Here is a 26,278-nt window from a genome sequence, read left to right as displayed (position 1 = left end):
TCTTGAAATTGTAAAAGTAAATTGTAAAATAAGGCGATCGAGAAGCTAAGAGACGATTCACATAGCAATTATTGTTTGTATGCAATACGTACATGTCTTCAGCACGCGCAAGAGTGACGAGAGTAAAAGCAAGTGTAAGGATACAGAGGAAAGTGAAGATGAAGGAACTCGCAAGGGAGGTAAGAGACAGCGAAAGGATGGACGAGAGGCGGCCGCCACCACCCGCACACCGCCCTAGCGCCACCCAACCCATTCTATGTCATCTGGAACAAAGAAAATAGCATTTCGTGTCATCAACAATAAAAATTATCTCAACTATTGGATTATGATTTTTTTGTTTTAGCAAAAGTAAGTCCAATTAAACAGAAAATCACGATAACGTCAAAGTAATGTCACAATGACAACAAAATGATCAAAGTTAGTTTTTTAGTCATATTTTTCATCATCTTTTAATGTTATTTTGATATTATTGTGCTTTCTGTTCTGTTTGAAAAGTTTTTCAAGAAATTTATTACTAAAAAAGAAGTTGAAGCAATTTATTGTAATCACTGACAATCTTAACTACTTTCTAAGAAATTATCGTTCAAAATCAAAATATCTTGTAATGATTAAGATTGCGATATATTTAATTATTTTATAATATTATTAACATTATGATATAATAATATAATATTAAATAGACCTAAAAAATAAAAATTTATATGAAGACCAAATTTAATTTCAGTTTTTAATTACATACATATATACATATATTGTGACGGTGACTTTTTTCTCGAATGGTAATTATTAAGAATTTAATTATTAAGAAATTATTTTAAAAGTGAGTAGAGGCCGGTGGAATGGCCCGCGGCACACCTTCGGCACGATTACGTCTTCCGTACTACAATAAACTCTAAATTTTTGGGCGTCAGACGCAGAAATCTGCCACACTAAAGTCTATACCAAAAAAACAAAGATGAAAGATATAATTGCGATGGCAACTATTCGGCTTCGCTAGCAAAACATACAAGAAATTGTGAAATTGTTTAATGTAGTAGAAAAAATAAAAAATAAAATTAAACTGATGTTAAAAAATTTATTTTGGTAATTATTCAGAAAAGCTGCCTCACCTCAGATTTTGATCAAAATAGGCTTATTCGACGCGTTTTGGCTCGAAACGAACGAATCTGGCAGAGATAATCGTCGCTCTGCCTCGGGAACCGAGATATTAATTGTTAAAAATGACAGATTTCACGGTTAGGAAATCTGTCATACTGACTGAATCTAGTGATATGAGCATGCGCTGCGGTCACGCACACATGCGTTTTAGTAACTTAGCAGCACTGTGCACGAAATTTAAAGAAATAAAGTGCACAAACATAACTACGTATTATAACAATGCATGACAGTATACGTTACAACAATGCTTCGACTATACGACTTTGTGCACATAACATATTCCAAAGAAAGGTTAATAGATTTTTTAATCAAACATGGTGTTCTAGCAAACACAATTACGTGTGATAAGTGTGGAAATGATCTAAATATTGATAAAGAAACATTAACATATCGTTGTCGAAATCGATATTTTATAAAAGATGTGCATAAAAAACGTGTCTCGAAGCAATTCAACTTTTACAAAAGTGCAAAAAAAGGTATTTGGTTCGATAAAAATCATCTTGATGTGGATGTCATTTGCAAAATCATGGCATGTTTTTTAATGCTACGACATCCACGTCAAAATGATACGCAGGATGAAACTGGTGTATCACAGACCACGATTGTTGACTGGTTCAATTTTTGCCGAGAGGTAATTATTTTAATATTTTATAATAAATATCTGAAAATATTTTGAATATTACAGAGTAATATAATTAAAATATCAATATTTCTAATTACAGGTCTGTGTGTTCTGGGCCCACAAGCATAGTGAGAAATTTGGTGGCCCAGGACGTATAGTGGAAATAGACGAGGCAAAAACTGGCCACCGAAAATATAATCGTGGTCGTTTGCTAAAAGGTCAGTGGATTTTTGGAGGGTACGAGCGAAATACAAAGAAGGTTTTCATCGTTCCAGTTGAGGACCGTACGGAAAAGACGCTCCTGGCATGCATCAAAGAATGGATTATGCCAGGAACGACTATGTCAGATTGTTGGAAATCGTATAATTGTCTAGACAATGAAGATTTTCAACATCTGACAGTAAATCATTCATACAACTTCATCGATCCTCAAACAGGTAAGAAATGTTTGACATTTTCTAAACATATCTTCATAATTTTGTACGTTTTATTATAATATGTTTAAATATATTTTTAAAATTTACAGGCGCACATACACAAAATATAGAGCGCGTTTGGAGAGAGGTTCAGGGAAATATTCCAAGATATGGACAAAAATCCGACCATGTTCTTGGATATTTGTCCGAATTTCTTTTCAAACGCGCCTATAGCCGTCTGGAACGCATTGAAGCCTTCTTTGATGTTATTGCTGAGATGTACCCTCCAGGACAGACTTTCTAGGACCAGTCAGATTCATCCTACGATGAACCAACACCAAGTACCAGCACTGTTTAGACACGTTTTTTATACACATTTTTTATAAAATATTGATTTCGACAACGATATGTTAATGATTTTTTATCAATATTTAACTCACTGCCACACTTATTACACGTAATTGTGTTTGCTAGAATACCATGTTCAATTAAAAAATCTGTTAATCTGTCTTTGGAATATGTATAATATTTTATATATATATATATATATATATATATATATATATTTATTTAATATATTATGTATTATATATTTTATTTTAAATATACTTTTATATATTTTTAAAATATCTTTGTTTTGTTTTTAAATAATTTATATAAAATGAATTTCATTAAATTTACATTTTAATTAATATTAATATTAAATATTAAATCTACACGAAATTTTAAATAAATCCTTTTTAATTTTAATATGTAAATTTTTTTTATGTTGCTATGCAAGTTGCAAACCCATGTGGAATCGTATATGCATTGAAAAGTACATGCTTAGATAAGAGTGTATAGAGGGACGGGGCGAAGCCTCGTCCCCATAAAATAATATAACAAAACTTGAGAGCGTAGAAACTACCAAGGCTGACAGTACTGTGTGGAAGTGTCAATGCTATTTTCCTGAAAAATCACATGCTATTTGACTGAAGCGCTGTTAGGCAAATGGCTCAATGAATCGTGCATCGATGCATTCAGTATTTTATTTTGTAAGATTATGAATAAAAAATTATAAATGTAGTGTAAGAGTTCGGACATAGGTTGAATTAAGATTTTACGCCGACTCTACATGGGTTTGCAACTTGCATAGCAACATAAAAAAAATTTACATATTAAAATTAAAAAGGATTTATTTAAAATTTTATGTAAGTTACTAAAACGCATACGCGCGTGACCGCAGCACATGCTCATATCGCTAGATTCAGTCAGTATGACAGATTTCCTAACCGTAAAATCTGTCATTTTTAACAATTAATATCTCGGTTCGCGGGGCAGGGCGACGATTATCTCTGTCAGATTCGTTCATTTCGAGCCAAAACGCGTCGAATAAGCCTATTTGGATCAAAATCTGTGGTGAGGTAGCTCTTCTGGATAATTACCTTTTATTTTAAAGGAGGATAGGAAATATGTTGATTTTTGATAAAAAATGTAATAAATGAAATATAATATATAAGCTCTTTTTCAAATTTCTCAAAGTTAATATATATGTATAAAAAATTATATTGATAATAATTTTTTATTAGAATAACTTAAAACATTATTATTACACTAGCAATTATCTTCAAAATTTCTTTAATTATCTAAATACAGGATGGGCCAAAAGTCTGGATAGACCTTGATAACTTTAAAACTAGATAAAGAAATAGCATAGAAAAATAGAAAGTTGAAACTTTAAAAAATGGGATTATAAAAGCTATCTTTTGATCAGGTTAAATTATGTTTGACCAGGGTGGCACCTACCTCGAACCTTTATAGAACAACAGAAATGGTGGCTTAAAAAATCTTAAATGGCATGAAGGGTCGAATAGGTACTCATTTGAAAGTACTTTTAAAGATGAAAAAATGACCTTTGAAAGCATTCATTGCAATCTTCCAATCCAGAGTTATGGTAACGTGAACAAAAAACTGTTTTTTACATTAACTAAGATTTACGATGAGGACGAATATTGCGTGTAAGAAGAGGGCAAGTATATGTATGTATGTATGTGTTACACTAGTTATTATACTAGTAAATATTTAAACTGTTGACTTTGTCCAGTTTGACAGTGAGCATGGCCATCTTTATATCAGACCGCGGCAGCATAGATTTGACATTGCGTGCCGGCCGATTTAATACGAGTCGTCGACGACAAAAAGGTCTGTAGTTTTTAAATATTCGGCTGTAGTTCCGAAAGAGGAATCTATTGAGGGCGTATGGAATAACAACGAGTAGCAGTGATATCTGAATAGACAAACTTGCGTATATTTTATCTGTTAAGAGTACACGACGATGTTGTTGAATAATAAGGAAAGGGTACAGTGCTGCCACATGTAAGTAAGAAAAGTAACTAAGAAAAGACTCCAGCCGTGGCTCTAGGGATAATGATACCGCGAGATTCAAATCTCCAACACTCCCCTTCATTGGGCCTAAAGCTTGTCCATCCCTAATAATTTTATGCATTTATTATGCTTGCTGCCAGTAAAACCTTTGGTTAATACATCCGCTGCCATATCGTCTGTCGGGGTATACTCTAATTTGATGAGCCCTGAACTCAACGCTTCACGTACGAAATGGTGTCTAATATCTATGTGTTTAGTATGAGAGTGAAATACTGGATTTGTTGAGCTTCTGAGCTCCAATATTGTCACACATGACAGTGACATCTCCCAGGACTTCCAATCCAAGTTCCTTCAGGAACTTGCGCAGGTATATGTCTTCTTTGAAGGTGTCACTGATTCCCATATACTTCGGTAGATGATAGTGCCACTGTCCGTTGCTTTCGCGATTCCCAAGTAATACAACCGCCAGCGAGAATGAACGCATATCCAGTATATGATCTGCGATCGTCGGGGCAACTTCCCCAGTCTGCGTCAACAAATCCGACAAGAGGTTGTTTGTCAGTTGATTCGTAGGTAATGGCGAGATCCAAAGTAGCTTTCAAATAACGCAGCACGCGTTTAGCTGCAATCCAGTGAGCATGTCGGTGACAGTCGTTGTAACAGCTTAAATAACTGACCGCATGGGTAATGTCCGGTCTTGTACCCATGGCTATGTACATCAAAGAACCGATGAGCTCGCGATAGGGTACTTTATTATTTCCTTTGTCGTCCATAGATATACTTCGACTCAGTTTTGTGCTAACATCCATAGGGGTGAAGACGGTCTTGCATTTGGTCATCCCGAAACGTGCCAAAACATCCAGGATAAATCCTCTTTGATGAATGGAATATCCGCTTTTATGACGAATAAACTCTATCCCAAGACAACAATTTACGTCACCAAGATCGCGGATGCTAAAAACTTTCGAGAGGTTTTCTCCAATCATCTTGATGTCGTCTCTGCTTTTTGATATAATCAATATGTCGACGTATGCTACGACCAGCATTAGGGCTCCCCCTTGATTGGTGAGTACACACAGGTCTGAATTTAACGGTGTGAAGTCCAAGTTTCGCAGTTCTTGATCTAGCCTCTTGTGCCATTGACGTCCAGATTGTTTGAGCCTATACAGCGCCTTATTGAGTCGACATACTTTATTTCCATGTTCTATATCCTCGAGCATTTCTTTGGTCTTTCTTTTGATTTTGCTGTTATTCCGTTCAGTACGTATAATCTGCTTTAAGGCCTCCTCGGTCATCTCGGGAATCTCCATGAATATTTCTTCATCCAGATAACCATTGAGATAAGCGGCCGTTACGTCAAACTGACGTATGATCATGTTGTACTCTGATGCGATCGCGATACGAACCGAGCTTAGTCGAGCTACTGGGGCAAGTTTCACTGAAGTCGATTTCTGGACGCTGGGAGAAGCCACGTGCCACGATTCTTGCTTTTCTACGCTCCAACGATCCGTCAGATCCATATTTGTTGCGTAATATTATTCTGCTTCCGATTACCTTACGGTCGGCAGGGCGATTCACAATGTCCCATGTTTCATTATCGATGAAGTTTCTCATTTTGGAACCTATTGCTTCGAACCATTCGTGAGAATGAGGACTCGAAATTGTCTAACCAAAAGGGATTTTAGCTAAGAACGCTTCATGACCGTAGTTGGCTTCGACGGTGCAATACTGTTTCGAAGGTCGTCCCCTCTTGCCTGTTTTGATTTTTCTCGGTCTGTCAGGGCCCCTCTTCAACATCCCGTCTATCTCGATCTATTCTTCGGCACTTTCGTCGCCATCGTCGCCATCTGTGTGGGACTGTTCTACATCCTCTTCTTCGTCCATGGGGATGTTGTCTGGGATTGTTTTGATTAGGGGAATGTCGATCTTCGGTATATCGTCCTGTGTTCCCGGCAATAGCGATCTCTGGGATGTGAACGTCAAAGGAGATGTGTCCTCCAGGAACTTCACGTCTCTCGCTGTTTCGATTTTTCGTTCCTCGGGAATCCATATACGATATCCCTTCGATTGTTCCGTAGCCTAGGAAGATCCCGCTTTTCGTTTTGGAATCGAATTTCCCTTTTTGAGAGGTTCGGTCGAGAACAAAAACTTTGCATCCGAATTCTCTGAAGAAATCTACGTTTGGTTTTTTTCCATGCCATATCTCGAAGGGGGTCTTGCCGTCGAGTGATCTGGAGGGACATCTATTTCTGATAAAGTTTGCAGTCATAACCGCTTCGGCCCAAAAAGAATTTGGCAGCCCGGCTTGAATGAGTAGGCATTTGGCCATTTCCACCAGAGTTCTATTGCGACGTTCTGCCTTTCCGTTTTGCTCAGGATTTTTGGCCACTATTAAGCGTCGTTGAATGCCGTTTGAGTTCATGAAATCATTAAATGAGTTATTCAGGTACTCTGTTCCATTGTCGCTTTGTAAACATTTCAAGAACTCACCTGTATGTTTTTTAAATAAAGACTTTACCTTCTTGAACTCGGTAAATACCTCGTTCTTCTTATTCAGGAATCGTACCTCGCACCAGCCGGAGTGATCGTCGATGAAGGTGACGAAATATTTGGCTCTCCCTAGTGATTCGGTGCGCATCGGCCCACATACGTCGGAGTGAACCAGATCCAAGATTTTGGTACATCGTTCGGAATACCTTGGGAAAGTAGTGCGTGACATTTTGCCTTGGATACAGACCTCGCATGTTATGTCCCCTTGTGGTTCAGTGAAGTTGATTCCTTCCATGGTTCCCTTCCGGTTAGCTCCGATCAGATCCTTAATATTTAGGTGCCCCATGCGACGGTGGGTTCTCGACCGATAGATTCTTGCTTCCTCGTAGTCGAGCTGGCGATGCAGGCGTTAGTATTTTTTGCCTTTACATAATATAATCCGTCCACTCGATTCGCGGTTAGTATGGTTTCGCCTTTGACTATTTCCGCCGAATGTTTTTCGAAAATCACGCGATAACCTTTGTCAGTGATTTTACCGACCGACATGAGGTTAGATCGTAGGTCGGGAACGTGTAAAGTGTCAGTTAGGTCAATGCTTTTTATTTTCTGGTCATGATTTATTTGAATACGTACGTTGCCGCGAGCCTTAATCTCTGTAGATGCATTATTTGCCAGGCGTAGTTTTCCTGTATCGATACCATGAATGTCGATGAAGTCGCCTCGATTTTTGCTTAAATGGGACGAACAACCGCTATCTAAACATCAAGTGATATCCTGATTAGCGTACGATGTTTGTGTCGGTTCGAGTGAGTCCTTGTCTCCATTTACCGCGTCGGGCACGCCGTAGAATAAATGGTGCTCGGCGCTTTGCGCGTTTTGTTCCGTCTTTTCGCGATTCTGTCGACATTCGGATCCTTTGTGACCAATCTTTTTACACCGATAACACTTTAATTTTACTGTGTTCGAACTGTCTTTAACTGGAAATCCGCTTTTCTTTTTGTGCGTTCTGCTCGGTTTGCCATTGTGTTTGTTTGCGACCATTGTGTTCGAGATGTCTCCTTGCGTATCGTGTTTTCGTGCGTCGCTTTCCTCGATGATTTTGACTCGTAAAGTCTCCGGGCTGGGCAACTCATCTCTGGACTCTATCGCACGACAAAAGTTATCGAACGTGGACGGAAGACTGTATAACAATAAAATTGCGAGAAGATCTGCATTTATTTCCACTTCCATTTCGGCTAGCTTGTCGACCGCGTCGAAGAATTTTCGCAAGTGTTCGCGCACGTCGTCGTTCTGCATCCGTGGGGATCAATTGCTTCAATAACGTGGCCTTTTGCGCGAGTCCTTTTGATTGATAAATCTCTTCAAGACGTTGCCACACGTCTCAGGAAGTTTCGCATCCCTTAATTTGTTTAAGCTCAGTGGAGCTTATCGATAAAATAATGTCGGATCTAGCTTTCCGGTCGTTAATCATCCAGACATCGTGTGCTGCTCTGCTTGTGTTGTCGTTTGGTAAAACCTCCGGTTTGGTCTTTGTACCCGAGACATAACCCCAAGCGTCGTTCTTTATCAATAGCGCTTCCATGTGCATCTTCCAGGTATCGTAATTTTCTCGATTGAGAGCATCTATCCTTGTAATATGGCCATTTTTGCTTTCCTCGATTCGATCGAGCTCACGGAAAGAAAAGAAAGGATGACTGTTCGAAGATTGCGCGGTGCGCTGGGTGAATATTTCGCTTCGACTTCCTTGATTGTTCGATTAATCTCCTGGGCCTATAACCTGTTGAGGGCGTGTGGAATAACAACGAGTAGCAGTGATATCTGAATAGACAAACTTGCGTATATTTTATCTGTTAAGAGTACACGACGATGTTGTTGAATAATAAGGAAAGCTATAGTGCTGCCACATGTAAGTAAGTAAAGTAACTAAGAAAAGACTCCAGCTGTGGCTCTAGGGATAATGATACCGCGAGATTCAAATCTCCAACAGAACCTTTCCGATTGGGATGAGTTGTTGTAGGTGATATTGTTATATCTAGAGATTATTATTTATTAAGGTCCTACTATTGGGTTATTTAATTTTATGGTAAAAATGCCAAATAGGGGATCCAGCCTCATGACCTTGAGTAACATTTAAAAGGTTTTAGCCGTCGCTCGTTGTTCATTAAAAAGTTATTAACAAAAAAGTCGGAAATATTCATATAAGGTCAGCCCTTTCAGAAGTTAATGACCTTGACATATATAGTCAAGGTCACTGTCCTGAGTAACGTTCAAAAGGTTTTAGCCGTCGCTCGTTGTTTGTTAGAAAATTATAAACAAAAAATGTTTTATTTCGAAATGCCATAATTATTGTATTTGTTGCTTTATCTTGATATATATTTCCCATATTTTTATAATCACACACACACACACACCCACACACGCACACACACACACACACACACACACACACACACACACACACACACACACACACACACACACACACACACACACACACACACACACACACACACACACACACACGCACACACGGGGGATGCAAGGGGGGGCCTTGGGCCCCCCACCCGTACCCACTCCGTCCACCTCGCTTCGCATGTACGTTGCAAGACAAAACAAAGTTCACATGGGTTTGCAACTTTCCACGCAAAGTGAGGTGGACGGGGTAGGTACGGAAAGAGGGGCCGTAGGCCCCCCTTACACCCCCCCGTGTGTGTGTGTGTGTTATGAAAATATTAAAAATATATATTTAATTTAGTTTAGGTTTTTTTGTTTGCATTTTTTTAACTATTGAAAACCCACATATGAGATCTTGATAGATTATCTTAATATGATTCCTTGAAACTACTTGTAAAAGTCCATCAAAATCGGAGGGGTTCCCTTCGGAACTACACCCGAAAATGTGTCCGTCTTTAAATTTCCAAAAGAAAAGAAGTTACGATAAAATTGATTAAGAAATTTTCCTCGTAAAGACTAGATGCCGGGCATCCAGCGAGCTGGTTAACAGTTTGTGAAATACATTTTGAAAAATGTATTAATTTTAAAGAAAGAAATTTATAAAGATGAGAATGGTGTAGAGAAATCTCTCCTCCTAGAAAAAGACTCGTATTACATTCTGACACAGTTCCTACATTATTTCCAAATTTACCAAAATATTTGTTTAAACCACTTATGATGATTCAACAAGATCTTGAAGTTATAAGAAAAAATGCAAAAAGAGACAAGAAGAGAAAATTGACGAATAGTTGCAAGGTGATATTATTTTAAATTTTGAAACATTTTGACAATTGTTTGAAGAAAAATTAATACAATGCACTGGAAATATGAATTTTATAATAGCAAAGTAATACTATATAAAGTAGATTTCATTGATTTACCTAAAGTTCAAGTGTGCGTCGAAATTAATAATGATTTATCAATTAAAATATTTAAAAATGATAATTTTATAGATCCTAAAGATTTAATTTACTTTCTGGATATTGATAAAAAGTAGATGGTCGCAGATACAAAATATCTTGTCAATTTATGGAAAAATGCAATATATAATATATATTTATCTTTGTGTGAATATTTATTTGCAAAAACTTAAATTATTTCTCAGCAGAGACAATAATAAATTAATAATACTAAAGAAGATATTATTAATAAATTAAATTTTACTATTGAGCAATTTGATTTGTTGTTTATGGAAAAGCACTCTTTGAAATATTCAATTGAAATGAAATTATGTTGATTTTTAATATACATACAATCTTTTAATTGCTATTCCCTTTTACAAGAAAATGCAATTCTTACATTATCTCATCCCAGAACTTTTCAACGACTATCTTTTTCATATGCATATTATTGTTGATAAGCCTAATAAAAATGAACTTTTTCTAAAATCTTTAACTAATAAACTGGATAAAAGAGAAAATATATGATCTTACAAATTGATGAAATTTATATAAAACAAAATATAGAATATAAAAATGGTTTTCTTAACGGATTTGCTCATAGTAATACATCAACTGCAGCCAAAACTGTTTTGGCATTTATGATATGTTCAGCATTTGGGTCATTTAAAGAAATTATATCACTAATTCCCGTTAATAATGTAAATAGTAACAAATTAACATCTTATACAAAATAAGTATGTAAGTTAGTTACAGCTTGTAATCTTTTAATTATGCAATAATTACTGACAATAATAGAATAAATGATTTTTAAAGAATTATCCAATTCCGCTCATAATTTTAATCATCTTTTAAACGATTTTAAAACATTTTTAACGTATAATATTGTACATTTAGTGTATATTTAAAAATATAAGAAATAATTGGCTTTATCAGAAAGATGTTGAAAAATCTTTTGTGTTTCCCTCATTCTATGAGCATGATAAAATTTTACAACTAAAATTTTCACATATAAAAGAATTATATCATAAAGAATGCAATTAATTACTTAAGTTAGCACTAAAATTGAATTTTAAAACCGTTTTTCCAAGTACTCTAGAACGGTAAAAAGTAAGTTTAGTAAATAATGTATTTCATGAAACTACACTTGCTACAATCAATCAAGAATATAGTTTTGAATCGGGAACAGCAAAATTTTTGAAAATTATATTAAAGTGGACAATAGTAAATTGTTAATAATTCTTTAAAGTCCGTTTTGCACAAAAATTTTTTGGAATCTACTTTTACTGAAAATGATGATTATATTACTTTTCTTAATGACTTCTTGTCTTAATTAACTAAATGGAAAGCTTCGACTTTAATACTGCGAATATAATATATACATGCGAAGCGAGGTGGACGAGATGTGTGCGGGAGAGGGGCCGAAGACCCCTTCTTGCACCCCCCCCCCATGTGTGTGTGTGTGTGTGTGTGTGTGTGTGTGTGTGTGTGTGTGTATGTTATGAAAATATTGAAAATATATATCAAGATAAAGCAACAAATACAATAATTATGACATTTCGAAATAAAACATTTTTTGTTTATAACTTTCTAACAAACAACGAGCGACGGCTAAAGCTTTTTAAACGTTACTCAAGACAGTGACCTTGACAATATATGTCAAGGTCATTGACTTCTGAAAGGGTTGACCTTATGTGAATATTTACCATATCTTCTTCTCAGTCCGTCGTCTCTTTGACAGAGACGTGATGACTTCTCTTTTTTCATATACATGATTGCGTACGCGGATAGTACAAGTATATGTATGTGTATATATGTATATGGGACCTACAATTTTTAACGCCGGTTCCGAACGGTTAGTTTTTGTAGAGAAGTGTTCTTGGCAAGATTACTCTCGGTGGGTTGCCAGCGTCCTTCTGAGAGCGAGTATGTAATATTTTTGCTCTTACCGGGGATCGAACCCGGGACCTTTGGCTTAGTAGACCGATATGCTGTCTACTGTGCCACACATCGCCCCATTTACCATATATTTTTATATTTATAAACTTAATATGATTTTCTGTTTAAAATTTTTAAAGATATATTTTGTACGCAACACTTTTTTAGTTTTTGATATAATCTTTGAAATAATCCAAATTAAATAATTTTTGTGAGAATATTTTCTAAAATATGCAAATTAATTTTTTTTTAAATTATATTCAAAATGTTGATAAACATAACATTGCGTGTCATGGTCTTTAGAAATATTATGTTTAAACAATTATGTTGAAATACACAAAACAGTCGATACACATGTACTTAACTATATAATGAGATATTAATGAGAGAACAAATATTAAATGTTAATAAAAGAACAAAGAATATATAGATATCAGAGTAAAAAGCGAAAATGAGACTCTACTCGACTACCCTCGACTGTTACAGAGAGTGTTCACAAAAGTAACATCTTCATATGTCGCCATCTATAACTGAGTCAGCGTCTTGAGTATTTTCTTTAATACCTCCTCTTATTCATGATGTCATCTTTAAGATTTCTATATCTTGAGATTTTTATTCATGTCAAGCCTATTGTAAACAAGTCAGCTATCTGCTGATTTAATATGTATGCAACAATTATGTTTCCGGTTTCTTGCTCTTGCATAATGCGATAGAAACATAAGCCAAAATGTTTAGTCCTTTTGTAAAACTATTAATTCTTTAGCATAGCTGTTACTGCTTGATTGTCTACTTTTAATTCAATCGCTCCTGTTTGCTTAAGACAAGAAATTCAGAAGTAACTGCAACCACAGAAGTTCTTTCAGAACTTTCGAGATAGACATGTACTTTGACGAAAGCGATGTAACTCGCTGTAGATTTAATGACCAAGCTATTAGTCTACCATAGCATAAAAATATATCCGGATGTTAATTTTCTTTGGAAATTATATAGTTTAGGAGAGGCACCTTCAATGACCTTGACTTTGACATATGTTGCCAAGGTCATCATCCTGAGTAATCTTCATATGGTTTTAGCCGTCGTTCGTTGTTTATTAAAAAGTTATAAACAAAAAAGTTTCATAAATAGGACATAATTTTTCTACATAATGTATATTTAATGAAGCGTACTTTTAATGAATCTATTTATTTAAATGTGATACGTTAAATGCGTGGGCGGGGAAGGGGCGGAACCCCTCCCTCTGCAACCTTGCCCCACAAAAAGACTAACCCAACCCAACCTATGTTATGAAATAAAATCTCAGACACAAGTTGGGTTGAGTTAGTTTTTTTGTGGGGTGGGGGTACAGGGAAAAGGGCGGAGCCCCTTCCCCACTCACGCATTTAATGTATCACATTTAAATAAATAGGTAACTATAAACTTGGCAATGAGAGCCATACGCGGATGTTAATGCGTAATTTTCTTTAGAAATTAATCCTTTCGCGAAATTTGAATCGTGCACAAGGCACATGTTTTACTTGGTGTATTTTACCAAGAAATAGATTCTCATTTTTGAGAATTCTATAACCCCTCTTTAAACCCCTAAAGAGATGTAGACGAGAAAGAATATCGGAGCGAAGTCACTGAATCGGGAATCGAACCCGAGTCTTTCACTTGCTAAGTGACTGCTCTTACCACTGAGCTCTTCAGTCCCACACCGATATCTCTCTTGTCTATTTGTTTATAAATCTAAGTATCAATAACGGAAAACGCGATTTTTTAGCCCGCATGAATTTAATAATTCGAAATAAATAAAGCTCCAATATTTAGAAACACATAACTATAAACTTGGCAATGATAGCCATACGCGGATGTTAATGCGTGAATTTCTTTAGAAATTAATCCTTTCGCAAAATTTAAATCGTGCACAAGGCACATATTTTACATGGTGTATTTTACCAAGAAATAAATTCTCATTTTTGAAAATTCTATAACCCCTCATATGTCAACATATGTCAAAGTCAAGATCATTGAAGGTGCTTTCTCTAAACTATATAATTATCTTTTTTGCTACTAGATCATCAACATAGTCGGAATCACAGTATCCAAGTAATATATCTTCTGTTTCTCTTTTATAACATAACGAGAGGTCAATCATCCCCTTGAGATATCTTATGACGTGTTTAACTGATCTCTGGTGTACTTCCGACAAATTATTCAAAAATCGAGTAAGCGTGGTAAATAATATGTCTGGCTTTTGATATCAGCGCAATATAATTCAAATTGTCCACTGCTTTTTGATAAAGAAATTTTTTTCTTATTGTCAGTAATGTTTTCTTCATTCTTTAGTTTCCAATAATTTGATAGGTTCATAATTTGATAGACTAGATTCACGGTGATGTCATTTTATAATTCTCCATTTCAATCGATATAACATTCAGGATATGTATTATTGTTGATTAATACAGATTATCTTTATTTTCCAATTACTTGATTTCTATGCCAACATAGCATGATGGCTCATGATATGTGATTTCAAATTTCCTTCTTAGGAAATAAAAACTTTCAACGATTCCTTGATTTTACAAGCTCTGAGTCTGTCGTCAATGCATACTAATTTGTTTGACCTGCTTCTTAGTTCTGTAAGAAATATCATGTATTTCGATATGTATTGTAAGCATTCTATTGGCTGTACGATCTGCGCAGTAGCGTGCGCGGTACATTTAAATTGGCATAGCCGTTACCAAGCAACTGAATAACAAGAAGGCTCATTTTCCGGAGCCGCGAGATCAAGTCTTTGATTTTAGATTGCGTGCTTGATCGGACGTTTCTATATCATTTCCACGCATATTTAATATCGAAGTCCAATATATAAAAGTTATTCTTTTAATCATATCTTCGTTAATAAAGTTAAGTGTTAAGTCACATTTGTGAGTGTGTGTTACATTTATTTAATGAAGAATTCAAGATTTAACAACTTTTATTTGTGCTGTTTATTCTCTGCTTGGATACCATCTTGACAAAATAACATCGAAGCGGCTTCATCGAGAAGCTCTCTTACAGTTCTTTATTTGTTGTAAGAGTTTGAAAATTCTTGAGCTAATCGGTCCTTTTTTTCTTTCTTTTGACAACGATTCTTTATTTGTATCGTCTATTGTTTACTCATTAAATAATTACCGAAGAGGATTTTGAAAAACCATCCGTTAAACCCTCATATTCAGAAAATGACATGGATAAAACAAATTTAAATAATGTGTCTAATGAATAGATTCCAATGAGTAGACAATAGATGATACTAATAAAGAATCGTTGTCAAAAGAAAGAAAAAGATGATGACTGATTGGTTCAAAGAATTTTCAGATACCAGCTCTTATAATACAACTCTATAATACAAGCTTTTATAATACAAGATAGAGAACTATAAACGAGGTCAAACAAATTAGTATACATTATTGCAATAAAAGTATCAATGGATCCAGTGTCATATGAAGATACAATTTCTAGAGATCTTTTGGTAATTATTCAATAAAGAGCCAGCTTCGATTTTAATAACCTTGACATATATTATTAACCCTCTATAGCCCAGTTTAACTTTCAAGACACATACTAATATATCGACATTTTATTGATGTATTTAATTTTTTACCGCAAGATGGCATACATACATCTTGTTGTATAACGTCTCCTTGGCAACTGATAACATTCTATCAACCTAAAGAATCAACTTTAACCTGTGATATCAAAGTAAATGCTTGATAAATAAGAAAAAAATCTACGTAGCTCTTGGTTTTTATATCAATAAGTTTTTATTTACTTGTTTGCATTTAAACAATAATTTTATTATTATTAATATTACCTTGTACCCATTTATTTTTCAATTTTTATTATTATTTTCATATGACATAGCTTTGTGACTTTTAAGTTACAATGAGTATAATAGTAGGATTCGGTGTATTTGCGATAACGGTTGTGTTTTCTCTGTTTTTCAGTTTTATGTACCAAACACCTAAAATATGAATAATATAGCATATAAAAATAAAAGAGCAGTAAGAATAAGAGGTATTAGCGGTAATAGGTCTGAGGATTTTTTATTAGAATCTGATTTGGACGAAGGTTAGCTAATAGTATTTACTCTATAATATAACACATAAATATTATTGACAGCGACTATAAATTTAATGGCTGTGAATCATCATCAGATGAGGAAAATTTAACTCACAAAAAATTTCTTGGCAATCAGTATCCCATACGAAAAATAGTTCTCATCTTTCTTGGAAAGGAAATTGTCCTAAAGCCGTGAAGCACTCTACTCTTATGACCTATTTTCGAAAATTATTTGATGACGAAATTATAAGTAATAAGTTGACTATATACCAATACATAGGCAGTGTAATATGATCCAAAACCTATAGGAGTTTCATTTAAAGAAATAGAACAATTCTTTGGTTGTTGGTTCTTATGTCTATAAATAGGTTACCAAGTTCTGAAATGTTTTGGAAATCGGAGACGAGAGTATCTGTTGCGAATGCGATGAGACGTGCGCGATGGGAAGAAATAAAATCTAAACTACATATTAGTAGTAATTTAAAGGCTAACACAAATAATTCAGAGGGTGTGGACAAATTACAAAAAATTAGACCTCTCGACAAATTAGTTAAAAATTTCAATCGTATTTCGATGGGTGAACACCCCTGCGTTGATGAACAATCAACTAATCAGGGTTGAGAAATAACGCGTTACTTGTAACGCCGTTATCGTTATAGTTACTTTTTTTGGTAACAAAATGATAATGGCGTTACTATTTTTTTTCTATACCTGCAGCGGTAACATAGTTACATTCTTTTAGTAACGGTAATGAATTTAACAGTTACTTTTATCTTTACTTTTTATATATGGAACTTATTTATGACATATTATACTTTCTATTTTTGTATATTCAATCTTCAGTTATCAACAAATATTCATATAGGTCATCTAACATCTTTGTAAGTGCGTTGACTATAGTTATAAATTTTATGCAAACCAAAAATTTTTTATTTATACTTTTGAATGTTTTAAAATGTTTTCCTTACTATTTATAGTTTTAGTAAAATAAAAAATTTTTTTAAATTTATTGATATTTTAATAATATTTTAATTATTAATTTTTTAAATAAAATATATTATAAAGGTATATTTTTTATTTAATTTTTCATCTTGTTTTAACATTAAAAAGGTTACGAAAAAAGTAACGAATAGTTATTTTTTAAATAACGAGAACGATAACTAGTTACTTTTGATAATAAGTAACGAATAACGGTAACTAGTTACTATTTTGACGCGGTAACGAGTAACGGTAACTAGTTACTTTTTAAAAGTAACTTTCCCATCTCTGCAAATAATACCATTTAAAGCAAGCATAGGCTAAAACAGTACATGCAGAAAAAACCCAAAAAATGGAGCTACAAAGTTTTTATTGTGCGATTTATCTGAAATTATTTACAATTTTGAAATTTATACCGGCAAAGTAATCAGCAATTAGCTTATGTAAAAATTAGTGGAAGTGTAATGCTAAGATTATAAAAAATTGTATTCAGACAAGTGTTTCATAAAATTTACTTCAACAATTGGTTTTTTCAAGCATCTTCCTACTGATTAAATTAGAAAAAATGGGAATTCAGGGTATTGGGGCTGTGTGGCCAAACAAACTAAAAAATTGTGAGTTTTCTTCAGATAAAGTAATGAAAAATCAAGACAGAGGAAGTTACGAAGAACTTTCTACATATGTGAAAGGCGTCACTATAAAAGCAATTAAGTGGTACGACAACGTTCATTTACTCAGCACATTTTGTGAAGCTGAGCCAATAGACGTAGTGAAGAGATGAGACAAAGAATGCAAAAAATCATTGACGTGGAACGTTCAATTTTTTCTCGTCTACATCTCTTTAGGGGGATAAAGAGGGGTTATAGAATTCTCAAAAATGAGAATCTATTTCTTGGTAAAATACACCAAGTAAAATTTGTACTCTGTACACGTTTCAATTTTCGCGGAAAGAATTAATTTCTAAAGAAATTTACGCATTAACATCCGCGCTCTTATTTAACATAGCTCTTATTCGTCAAGTTAATAGTTTGTAAAATCAATAATCTCACAGAGAAAGGTAATAGGAGCCAGCGCAGGATGTGAGGGCACAAATAAATACGGGTGAGATTTGTGATGGATTTTTTCTTACTTCATATTGTTTTTCTTTCAATTTAGCCATTATAACGTTATATATAGAAGTACATTTGAGCACACATTCGGTACTTTTATTTATAAAGTTTAGAGTCAGCAAGATAATTATTACACGTCTGCGTACTTTTAAGTATTTTAATGTGTTATATAATTATACAGGGTGTTCCCAGGTTAAACGGCCAAATTTGAAATATGAATTTAGGACCTCAAAGTAAAAAAAAATTTCCTCTAGAAGTATGCTTGCAAACGCTTCCTTCAAGAGATATTGACTTCTTAAGTTACAGAACTATAGGAATGGATAATGTCGAAATAATGTAGGTTTATTCTCTCTATTACTTTATTATAATTTACTTATTAAATATTTTGTTCAAAATGATAGCCTCCAACTCAGAGACAAGCATTGCCTATCGATAAGAAAACGAGTAGCTAACTAGCATTGTGCGTCCGTAATTTCTTCGTACTTTTACATTAGCCTCCGTTGTAATAATTGAAGGTCATTAATAGGCACTTCATATACTCTTTGCTTGAGAATACCTTAAAAAATCCAATAATGTTAAATCCGGTAAATCATCCATGTTCATGTGACCAAGCTACAAGCTCAGCACGACCGATCCATTTTTCGGGAAAATGAATATTAAGTCATTGTCGAGGACCTTTACCATAACGAGGAGTTTTTTTTGCAAGAAAACAAAAGCCAATCAATGACCTTCTATCTTCAAAAAAAACAGAAACATTTAAACCACAAGTTTGGTCGTTTAACCCGGGAACGCTTTGTATATTCTTACATTGTATTGTTGAAGATGATCCGAAAATAGATCGAAACGTGTATATTCTTACATTGTATTGTTGAAGATAATCCGAAGATAGATCGAAACGTTCAAATAAATTTATTTACAAAAAATTGAGTTTTTATTTGCGCCCTTATACCTTGCGCTGGCTCCTATTGTCTTTCTCCGTGCCGTTATTAATACACGAAGTCTTATTTTCTCGTTCTGCGATTCCATTACATTGCTTATCATTTGATGATGATCTGTGAATAATGCCTAAGAACTTAAGAATTTTTTTTACATTTTTATTTACATACTCAGTTGCATTTTCAGAGAAATTGTTTTTTTCCTTTTTTTTTTTCTGTATCAATAAAGGACTGTTTCACTATGCTTAATATTTCAACTTTTGTTTTCATAAAGAAAACTCTGCGATAGCCAGATAACTTCATCTCATTGTTAGAAAATGCGGTAAGTATTGATATTAATGGATCCAGTCCCAATGACCTTGACATATATATATGTCAATTTTCATTTTGAATATCATTATACTCATGCATTTAATGCACCACATATAAATAAATAGATACGTTAAAATGCGCTTTTTCAAATGTATATGGTACCAACAGTTGTATATAATTCGTAAAAATTCTTATGTTTATAATTTTTTAATAAACAACGACTGATGGCTAAAATCTTTTGTTACTCAGGATCATGCCCTTGACGCATATATCATATGATCCTGAGTAACAAAAGATTTTAGCCATCAGTCGTTGTTTATTAAAAAATTATAAACATAAGAATTTTTACGAATTATATACAACTGTTGGTACCATATACATTTGAAAAAGCGCATTTTAACGTATCTATTTATTTATATGTGGTGCATTAAATGCATGAGTATAATAATATTCAAAATGAAAATTGTATACACCAAACAATAAATCATTCTGAAATGTTGACCCTAATACTGGAGTTTATACTCAAAATATAGAAAGACTGTATTAATATTCCACGTTTTGATACTCGGAAAGATATAACTATAAACATATATTTCTGAATTTTTGTTTAAAAGACTTTATTCTTTTCATAAACAAATTGATATTTCCTTTGATATTATGCAACAACTGTATCTAGTAAACAGTAATTAACTTATTATATTATATTATATTATTCTTTACATTTAAGTAAATATATCTGTTAAAAAAATAAATATGATTAGCAAATTCATTTATTTAAACATACATTGCACGTGTGAGCGGAAAAGGAGCTTCCTCCCTCCTTTTACAACCCCTCCCCAAAAAGAATAACTCAACCTGTGTCTGAGGCATGACATAGATTTTGCTTTGTAACACAGATTGGGTTGGGTTACTTTTTTTCGGGCCGGAGTGTAGGGAGAGGTGCGAAGCCCTTTTCTGTCCATGCATTCAATGTGTCTCATTTAAATAAATAGATCCATTAAAAGTACGCTTCATTAAATATACATGATATTAGAAATTATAAAACTTTTTTTGATAATAACTTTTTAATAAATAATAACTGACGGCTAAAATCTTTTGGATGTTACTCAAGGTCATGATAACATATGTCAAGGTCATTGGGGTTGGGTCCGTCAATGTCAATATTTACCTAAAAGTTATTTTAAGATCTTTTGTGAAATCATTCTTCATCATAGCTTGTATCATTTTATCACTTACATGTCCCAATCGTTAATATCACAATCTAATTGATTGTGCTATTTTTGCAAAAATCGATTTGAATAGAATAAGAAACATATGGAGTTCTTTTTTTCAAGTCTTTCTGCATGTGTCCTTTTATTACACTTATTGCACCCTGGAACTTCTTGTGTACTGCTTTCTTTGTTTGATTATTTATTGATTTTTGTAGAGTTTTAAATGCTTCATGTGATGTCTTGTCTGAGCATTCAGCAATGCTTCTTTCCACGTTCGTGAATTTTTCTAGAAAAGATTGTGATACATCCTCTGACTAATTTGTGATTAATTTGTTAATTGATAAAATTATCAAATTCTTTGATAGATAGCCAAAAAGAATTTTTGCCATTATGAGTTTTTCGTTGAAAAAGTGATGGCAAAGGCCCATTTTTTGGACCTCGAATTTCAAACTTTTTTTCAAGCCAAATAGTATTGTTAGATGAAACATTAATCCCAGTAAAATTTTAAGATGAGCATAGGCACCGTTCCGGAGAAACAAGGGGATGAAAGTGATGATTTCCAGTCAGGGTGTATTGCATAAGGAAGAATGCGTGCCTGAAGTTCACGTAATGAGGGTATTTTCTGTCGAATGGATCATCTACGATTCATTGTTCAGAGAATGAACAATCTACTATTCACCGCTATTTCATTTATGGGGATGGTGCTTTATAAAGCATTTTGAAAATACGTTCCCTATTAATCACTGACCAAGTCTTTAAAGCAATTTAATTACCGAGGAAATACTCAAATTGAAAGATAGAGTCCATTTGCCATCACTCTTTCTTCCAAAATCTTCTGATTCTAAGCTTCGATTCAACAAACAATAACTTTAAGCCCCGCTATAAATGTATCAATACTCCCATACTATCTGGTTTCTATGTGTTACGTCCTGACGGCTCCATGTTTCTTCCTACCACGTAAGACTAAATGATAATCATCTGATTAGTGATAATGAATAGTCGTTCGATAAACGGACCGCTCTTGCCACATAATATTCTAAATACTTGAACGCGATGTCGAAACAAATACAGAAAGGGTCAATAATGAGATACTATTATTGTTATGGCTTTTGCTCCCACATAAGATTAAATGATAATAATCCGATTGGTGATAACTAAAAATCGCTCAATAAATGCACCGTTCTTACCACATAATATTTTAATACTTGAACGCGATGTCGAAGCAAATACAGAAAGGGATGATAATGAGACTATCAAACTTTTTTGTTATCAAAACCAAACAACAAACACAGTTCACAGATAGAACAATCAACAGAGATCGTAGAGAATAACATGACTCAGAATCACATGAGCCATAATCTTGCTCCAAGAAAGCATATAAAAAGGGAGACTTTCGGGAACGAAGCAGTCACCCGTCAGCAGTCACCAGTCACCAGTCACCAGTCATCATTCATAATTCACAAGTTACTCAGTGGAAGTCATCCAGTGAAAATCAATCGCTCAGCTAGTGAAAACCTGTCAGTGAACAACCCCAGACAAACGCTGGGACGGCGACACTCCGACTTCAATACGATTACGGAGGATTTCGCAATCATAACTTCCGGGTTTGAGAACCTAACCAGTGGTCGCTAATAACAAATTTGTTGAACCCTAATCACAACATTTATGAATTTCTCACTCAATTCACGGCTAAAGTCAACAAAACCAAAGCTTCAACCTCCATTAGCTCACCCTCTCGAACGGCCACAGCAGACTGACTCTTCCTGCTAATTCTCCAAAGCTCTAAGATCCAGCCAAAGTATTCTAAAGATAAACTCAAGTCGCCATTTTTCACGACCGTATCAAGAACGTCGGCCAGACGAAGCGTACTGCCCACTAAACACAGATAGCATTTTTAATGAATTTAAATCCACTCCTTAACACACTTTCACACTTACTTTACACACTTCTTTATTTTGCATTCCCTTTTTTTTTATTTTAATAAGATCATTGTAAACTTCTAATCAAAATTTAAAATTTAATAGTATGGGATAATAAAAATAAATGTAAATTTAATGTTAATAAATAGTTTGACTGTATTTAAAACACAGTTTTTATACAGAACTAACAAATCGTCGTCGCTCGTCACAATTATTTCGCTAACGTTTGCGTATATCATCCAACGTCTTCTATTTGTTCGATCCATAGACATAGTAAGTATAGACTGCGCGTTAGGAAACAGGAGATGTACCAAAAATAGAAAGAGACAACATGCTTTGTGCACTTATTCTGTCCTTGTTTCTCAGTACCTAGAGTGGGGTTAAAATTCAACATGGCCGTATCATTTGACATGTTTTTATTATTATGTAAATGTAAAAAAGTTATAAACAAAATTAAAATTTAATTATTTTTTGTAAATGTGTACCTTTTTTCAGAATTTTCTTTTGATGTAATATTAAAAATCTGCCTACGTTCTGAAATTTCCGCTACATTCTTTCTCCTATCGTTCTTTCCCCTTCATTCGCTTTATTCCCACTCTTTTTTATTCTACCAATCAACGACCACTCGCTTTTCTCCCACCACCTTTCTAGACAAGGATAGAATAGATATTCAACAGCATCTGTTTCTTTTCATTTTTGGTACACGATTTTACAATGGAAAATATAAGAAATGCGCAGTCTATACTTTTACTATGCCTATGGTTCGATCGGTATCTTTTTGTCTCGCGATTAACCTCTCGCTCGTCAACAATAATATACGCGAAGAAAAGAAGAGAAAGAATACAACACACGCAAATTTGAAATATAACTGAAGCTAACATAACGCGGATTATTACTAAATTATTATTAGACTTTATTATTATTATTAGATCCCCACAATAGTAGAGTCTATCTCCCTTCTCTTATCGAATCATTTATTTCTATAAATTATTTTTTTATTATTCAAGAATGTCTACGTTAACCACGCACTTAAAGTGTGCTGGTTGTGACATATGTTTCTAAGAAAACTAAAAGGTAAAAAATTGATATGTAATGAGGCGAAGCAAATGCATTTGCTCGTTTATTTCAATGAACTATAATTGTCAACGACATTATATGTAGTAAATGTCGACTTTCTATTTATAGAAAACAGAAACCTGAATCAGTTTTCTAAATGGGAATTTCAACATATTTGATTTCAGAAATAATTTTCTTCGATTTGAATTGAATATCGAATGTTGGATCATTAGAAGTCGATTCAAAAGACGAAAGACCACTTTCAATTTTGCGTCGCCTATTATCTGAATCTGTCGCTTGATTAAAGATAATATCTGTTTCTCTAAAAATAATTTGTAAATGTTACATTCAAGTTAAGAGTTCTTGTATCTTATAAACAATATTTCTTTCAAAAATATGTTTTACCTAGGAAGAACAAATCCCAAATTTATTGTATCGTCTACTAAAATCGGAATCACGACATGATGAAGAATGGCCCTTTTTAAGTATAGTGTAACATTATTAGGAACTGCAATGAATTAGTAACTGAAATGAAGAAATACACAACTAATGAGTTCTACGTTCAAAATTATTATCAAAATTATGTTAGAATAAAAAAAAATTAATATTTAACAGCAAAAGTGTTAGTAAAACAATAAATCGCAGAAGAAAGAGACGTATCCGATTTTTAATGCGTCGATTTTAATGCATAGATGTATGTTTTTTTTTTAATAAAGAAGAGACGCAGAAAGAAACAATAGAATTCAGAGTGATCAAATCGCCAGTAGAGAGAGCTCAATTCACTCGACGTTGCTGGAGCCGTCTGCGCAGCACTGTACATGATACAGCGCGGCGTTGCGTTTATGAATTTTATTTTTTTTAACCATGTTGCACCACTTTGATCTATTTGGCAAAAATATATGTAAAAATAGATGGTTCAAAAATGTTTTTGTAAAAATATAGTAGGTGTCACTCAAAAATATCCCTCTAAAAAAATTTAAAAAGAATTTAAAAAATTGTTTAACTAATTTTTTTTGTCAGAAAAACTTTTTAATTTTTTTGAACAATTGTTTCATTGATCTCCACAATATATATTTTTTTCGTGAAAATTGGTTTAGTCGTTTTAAAAAAAAAATTCTTTTTTTATTGTTCCCCTCTTCATAACTCTCACAAAAATGCTATTTTGAGGTAAACGTTTGCCATAATTTTATATTACATTGGTGTCAATTTATGACACCATTTTGGACCTGATACGTGCGGGGGCAGATTTGCCTACCTTATCCGGCCATACCCTTTATGTAATACTAAAAAATTCAATTTTCTCCGTGACTTTTAACACCTCTATCGGTTGAAAGATCGCATTTGGTTCTATCCCATGTAATAAGGATTAACTTCCTTTACCAAAAAGGATCGTTCGAACGAATATCTAAAATAACGAGTAATAGCGATATTTATTATCGTTGACTTGTTTTTGGACCTGATAATTCGTTTGACTTGAGACCTACACCTTGATCCGTATGGTTTCGAGAGCCTTTTAACTCATCCTTCCCGAGTCTGGACGTAACAGTAGTAAGTCAACTCTTAATAATTTATAATAGTTTATCTCCTTTACTCTCGATCATCGTACTCCTATATACCCTAATTATCGCAAAGTAGCTAAAGGTAAAACTCGAGTCGCCATTTTCCACAACTCAATCGAGAGCGTCGGTCAGACAAAGCGTGTCGTCCACTAAACGTTGATAGCATTTTCAGTGAATTTAAATCCACTCCTTAACACACTTACATATTTCTTTATTTTGCATTCGTTTTTTTTCTATTTTAATAAAATCATTGTAAACTTCCAATCAGAATTAAAAATTTAACAGTCCCACTCTCTTTTCTATTCTGATTGACATCCTCCGCACTAATGTAACACCCGCGATTAAAACACACACATACTGACTAATTATTATAATTATAATTAAATGTATATTTAACCGAATTATAAAAATCTATGTACATATGTAATAAATTACCATGAATAAATTTGTAACATTTTAAAAGGCATTCACTTCTGATTTCTTTCTCATACCAACCGATAAGATCGCACTTGGTGCGATCCTATCCCGTGTAATAAGGATTATATCCTTTACCAAAAAGGACCATTTGAACGAATGTCCGAAATAACAGATAAGAGCGATATTAATTATCGTTGACCTATTTTTCGAGCCTGACCGTTTGTTCGACTCGAGACGTACATCCTGACTTGTACGCTCTTGAGAGCAGTCTGTTTTGCTCTTCCTTCTGACTCATCCTTTCCCGAGTTTGGACGTAACACAT

General features: G+C 33.9%; 2 protein-coding genes across 20 annotated transcripts in view; one reads left to right on the top strand and one right to left on the bottom strand.

The window, feature by feature from the left end:
• Phcl-1 (pH-sensitive chloride channel 1) overlaps nt 1–26,278 on the bottom strand; it is a 235,531-nt gene that overhangs the window by 121,985 nt on the left and 87,268 nt on the right. For all 19 annotated transcript variants that reach the window (XM_072910072.1, XM_072910075.1, XM_072910076.1 and 16 more), the window contains one exon: nt 93–263. In XM_072910072.1, the coding sequence (XP_072766173.1) occupies nt 93–253 (161 nt within the window). In that variant the 5' untranslated portion in view covers nt 254–263. The remainder of the gene's footprint in view (nt 1–92; nt 264–26,278) is intronic.
• Nucleotides 1,661–2,500, top strand: LOC140675582 (uncharacterized). The gene is made up of 3 exons (XM_072910168.1): nt 1,661–1,789; nt 1,881–2,217; nt 2,307–2,500. Exons 1-3 carry the CDS (start codon nt 1,685–1,687, stop codon nt 2,498–2,500), a joined length of 636 nt encoding a protein of 211 aa, XP_072766269.1. The 5' UTR covers nt 1,661–1,684.

The sequence above is a fragment of the Anoplolepis gracilipes genome, unplaced genomic scaffold (assembly GCF_047496725.1).
Source record: "Anoplolepis gracilipes unplaced genomic scaffold, ASM4749672v1 Contig19, whole genome shotgun sequence".
NCBI lineage: Eukaryota > Metazoa > Arthropoda > Insecta > Hymenoptera > Formicidae > Anoplolepis > Anoplolepis gracilipes.
Note: the sequence above shows the minus strand (reverse complement) of the source record. Positions and strands in the feature narration are given on the sequence as shown.